The sequence below is a fragment of the Corvus brachyrhynchos genome, unplaced genomic scaffold (assembly GCF_000691975.1).
Source record: "Corvus brachyrhynchos isolate BGI_N302 unplaced genomic scaffold, ASM69197v1 scaffold72, whole genome shotgun sequence".
NCBI classification, from domain to species: Eukaryota; Metazoa; Chordata; class Aves; order Passeriformes; family Corvidae; genus Corvus; species Corvus brachyrhynchos.
In genome coordinates this window covers 285,099-289,776 of record NW_008236763.1, presented here as the reverse complement: position 1 = coordinate 289,776, position 4,678 = coordinate 285,099, and the positions used below count along the sequence as shown (strand labels likewise).

Here is a 4,678-nt window from a genome sequence, read left to right as displayed (position 1 = left end):
GGCACAGATCACCCACACCACACTTGCCTGCTTGAGACAATGAGCTCCCAAGAAATTCCAGTCCTTGGGGTTTTCCTCAACCCAAGGGACAACTTCAAACCTTCTTAGCAAACAGGCACTTAGTTAGGAAAGGTTTTCCTTTTTATTACAGAAATGGAGGATCAGGTAGGTGGCACTCCTGGCACTGGAGATGTTGCACTTTGCTGTACAGGTGCACAGAGAGCAGACACCCATCTGAGAGGGGACAGGGGCACTCCTGGTGGCACAACCCCGTGTGACATTACTGTGCCACTCCTCTGACAGCACTGCACGGAATCCAACAGACAGGGGACACACAGCACTTCTAGCTTTTACTCTAGAGGTAAAGTGTCATCTTTTTCACAGCATTTAGTCTCTATAGTTCACTTCTGTGACTGGTTTTCTTCTTGAACGAACCCAGGTAACACAGTGAGAAAAGAATCCCAGCACATCCAGAGATGCTGCTGCTCCGTGAGCTGAGCAGGGAGGTAGATGCCATGGATGTTCTCTTCAGATGGAGCACGAAAAAGGACCTTGTGCTAATTAACTCTGGTGCCCAGAGTCTGTCACTGGCACCAAAACACTGCAGGGCATCAGCAGGAGAGGCAGCACAGATCGAGGCTCGTCCAGCAGCTGCACCTGAACCACGTTTTCTTGGCATCTAGAACAGAAAGGCACCTCCAATTAGCACTAATTATCTCTGTCCCACTCTGGGGTGGGTGTGCAGTGCAGCAGTGCCAGTCCTGAGCTGGTCTGTCTGTTTTCACAGTCATGAGCAACATCTTTCAGGGAACTGCTGAAAGGAATTTCACTCAGCTGGGAACTCAGATTTCATTACTTGCACTGCTTTATTTGGTTAATCCTGGAACGAGCCCATTCCAAGGGAACACAGCTCGAGGGAAGCTGTGCAGGAGTCAATCACTCAGCAGCACAACTGTGCACAGCCCTCTTTCAAGGTGTTTCTTCAGAAATTACACGTTCTCCAGCAGCCCAAATGGTTTCCCAAAGGAAGGAGATGGAAAGGAATGATACAGAAAATCACACCATTGAAATCAGCGGCAATCATGGAATGTTTTGGGTTGGAAGCAACCTTAAAGATCATCTTGTTCCATCCACCCATCAGCCAAAAGGGTGATGTGAATGAAAATTCCTTTTCTTAAGCTTTGTCACCAACTTAGAGGGGAATTATTCTTTTTTGAGAATTAATACATTGTAGGATCCAAATCTCTGGGAATCAATAGGTTGTGTGATAGGAGGAAACCCCACCTACAGCAACCAGCATTTCTAAGGCACATGTAGCAACTGCTGGAAGGCAAAGAGACAAGAAGCCAGTGGAGAAGTGGAATTCCAGCTCACCTTTTCACATGACAAGGCAGGACAGTCCCATGCAGCCCTGGTTCCCATCCTCGCTGCTGTTGAGCTTCTTCATCCGGTACTGCCGGATCTCTCTCACCAGAGTGTAAAAAGCATCTTCCACACCCTGAAGGCAAACACAAGGTCAGGTATTTCCTTCCCTGAAGCTTTTGAAATCACTGATCTGTCCATGCCAGAACCCCTTAATGGATTTGAAAGACACAGTTCTATAGGAAGAGCAGCACCCAACTCATCCCATGGTTCATAAGAGGATGAAACTCACACTGATGCCCCAAACCCTCTCCTTACCGTCCTGACCCCTCCTGGGGTAACAACCATTAAAACAAACATGGAAAACCATATCTGAGGGAGGTTCCATGCAGAAAACAAACTGCTCCTTGCCTTATCAGCTCTGTTTCAGAATTCTTAGAATTTGACTCTTTAGGATTTTCTGGCTGCTGTTCAATAATTGCACCTTCCCTGCTCTGTTCTCCTGCTCGGGCAGAGCAGGGCTGGCTGGACACGTGGCCAAGGACGCATTGGAGAAGCCCATTAGTCCAGTCTGGGGAATTCTGTCTGCAAACATAATCTGCTAATTGCCTTTCATTAAGGAGCCAAGAGAGCCGAGCAGGTCTGGGGTGAGCGAGCTGAGCCTCTGACACTCCCCAGTGAGAGCAGTTGAAACTCTGCTGCTCCTCCTGCCAACACTGAATGATGCTGGAATTGGCTGGAATCAGTTTTTTAGCATCATTTGAAGCAGTATAAAGTAGGTGGGTTTCTTTTTGTTCTGTGTGTTCTGTGAGACTTTATAATAAGGTATTTATTTATTGTAATTAAAATGTGATTTTTATTTAATACATAAGTATTATTTTTTCAGAATTGTTTTGCAGGCATTTGTTTCTTATTGGGAGTTTTTTTATGGTTTTGGAGGTTTATTAAGAGGGGGTTTTGGTGGTTGTATTTATTGAATGTTTCAATATTAAAGGTGGGGGTTTTTGGAACTTTTTTTTGGGCATGTGCTATTTTTTCTTATTACATAATTTCCCACAAAACCACTGTCAGTCTCTTTATCTCTATATGTATTCGTTTTAGTTATATTTATTATTTTGAGTATTTTTTTTCCTAGTTAGCTTTTAAGTTTTATTTAGTAACTTCAGAGGAGTCGAAATGTTTTTATTCTCTATGTTGTTTATCAACATGACCCGCTTGAAAGGAAGTCAGGACGAGTCTGAAGTGATTCCTGTGCTGGCCCAACCCAGAACTCTTTCAAGCTAAGAGTGAGTGGGGAAATAGAAGCTAAAAACTGTAAAGGGGTTGAAAAATGCTTCTGCTGTAAATAAGGCAAAAGCACATGGAAAAATGTCATTCCTGCATTTCCCAGGAAGAAGTCAGACCCTGGGGGGCCCCTCACCTGTCTCGTTTTTGCAGAGGTCTCTATGAAGGGGATTCCGTAGCTTTTTGCCAATTCTTGGGCCTGTTTTGTGTCCACTGTTCTCGTGGGCAGATCACATTTGTTCCCCACCAGCACCATGGGCACGTCATCCGAGTCCTTCACTCTCTTGATCTGTTCTCTTTAGGAACACAGATTTGAAAAAAAAAAAAAAAGTTAGGAACTATTTTCTAAATATAAAAACTGGTTTAGCTCAATATTCAAACAGATTAAAGCTGAGCAGGACCTTGGGGGTCAGCAGGATGGCCAAGCACTTTGTACACTTCATTTTCTGTCCATGGATAACTCCACTCTGGATTTCTCACCCATTTTCCTAGAGATGCCATTCTGTAGCTGTAAATGGCATCTGATCAAAGAATCCCGGAACAGCTGGGGTTGGAAGGGACCTCTGGAGATCACCCAGCCCAACCCCCTGCCAAGGCAGGGTCACCTGGAGCAGGTGACACAGGAACACATTCAGGTGGGTTTGGGATGTCTCCAGAGAGGGAGACTCCACAACCTCTCTGGGCAGCTCTTCCAACGCTCTGCCACCCTCATGGAAAGAAGTTTTTCCTCATGTTGAGGTGGAACTTCTTGTGGTTCAGTTTATGGCCATTGCTCTTTGTCCTATTGCTGGGCACCACAGAAAAGCGTCTGACACCGTTCTCCTGGCACCCCTTGGAGATATTTATATGGATTGATGATATGAATAACACAACAACCCTAAAAACTGTCCCAGTCTTAACTGACTAAAGGTGGTGCTGAGGCCCTGGCACAGGGTGCCCAGACGAGCTGCGGCTGCCCCATCCTTGGAAGTGTCCAAGGGCTTGGAGTAGCCTGGGACAGTGGAAGGTGTCCCTGTCCATGGCAGGGGGTGGCACTGGATGAGCTTTAAAGTCTCTTCCAACCCAGCCCTGTCTGTGCTTCTACGTCCTGGCACAGAACAGTGACAGAACTTTCTGAAAGAAGTGAGAGATTTAATATTTGTCTGTTACTGAGCCTTCACTGAGTCACTTCAATGCTTCATTCTGCCAATATCCCTGCCCCTGTCCCCACTGCCCAACCTGTAGAGGTTGATGTCGGCGAAGGATTTGCTGTTGTTGATGGCAAACACGCAGAGGAAGCCTTCCCCTGTCCTCATGTACTGGTCCCTCATGGCGCTGTACTCCTCCTGCCCCGCTGTGTCCAGGATGTCCAGCAGGCACGTCTCGCCATCGATCACCACCTGCTTCCGGTACGAGTCCTGCAACACACGGGGACCTGGGGTGAGCACTGCACTGCTCCTGTCCACCCCAGGGCATAGGGATGAAAAATAAAAATAATAATAAAAACACGGGTAGGAGTGAGAGAGGAGCTTTTGCAGCTGTTCTAGAGCAGCTGGGGCTGCCCCTGGATAACTGGAAGTGTTCAAGGCCAGGCTGGATGGGGCTTGGAGCAACCTGGGATAGTGGGAGGTGTCCCTGCCCATGGCAGGGGCTGGAATGAGACGAGCTTTAAGGTCTCTTCTAACCCAAACTTGTCTGGATTTTGTGATTCTCATCCATGTCTGATGAACAACCACCAGTATCTAAAACTATAATATTTTAAATATTACCCAAACAATCACATTTTAAACCATACTCAAACAATCACATTTTAAATGAGACTCTAAGCCCTCTCATCCTTTGTTACAAAACACAGAACTCCTGTTGCTTTAAAGAAAATCCTCAATAGGAGAAGGAAAAAAAAGAGTATCATAAATACCCTCACCGTGAGCAGAACCTACGCCCTGCACAGACCCGCGGTGGCCTTTTTGCTCGCCTTTGGCTGCCTTAGGAAGCCCGAGGCAGAACGGGGGAGGAACCGCTCCCAGAGCCCCCGGGCGGGCCGGGCTGCACG

At 46.8% G+C, this 4,678-nt stretch overlaps 1 protein-coding gene across 1 annotated transcript in view; it reads right to left on the bottom strand.

The window, feature by feature from the left end:
- NRAS (neuroblastoma RAS viral oncogene homolog) overlaps positions 1-4,069 on the bottom strand; it is a 4,423-nt gene extending 354 nt beyond the window's left edge. The window contains exons 1-4 of the mRNA XM_008644683.2: positions 3,865-4,069; positions 2,783-2,942; positions 1,375-1,498; positions 1-679 (exon numbers count right to left, since the gene is read on the bottom strand). The exon at positions 1-679 is cut by the window's left edge and continues 354 nt beyond it. Coding sequence (XP_008642905.1) covers positions 1,379-1,498; positions 2,783-2,942; positions 3,865-3,956 — 372 coding nt within the window. The 5' untranslated portion in view covers positions 3,957-4,069 and the 3' untranslated portion in view covers positions 1-679; positions 1,375-1,378. The remainder of the gene's footprint in view (positions 680-1,374; positions 1,499-2,782; positions 2,943-3,864) is intronic.
- Positions 4,070-4,678: the final 609 nt, after the last annotated feature.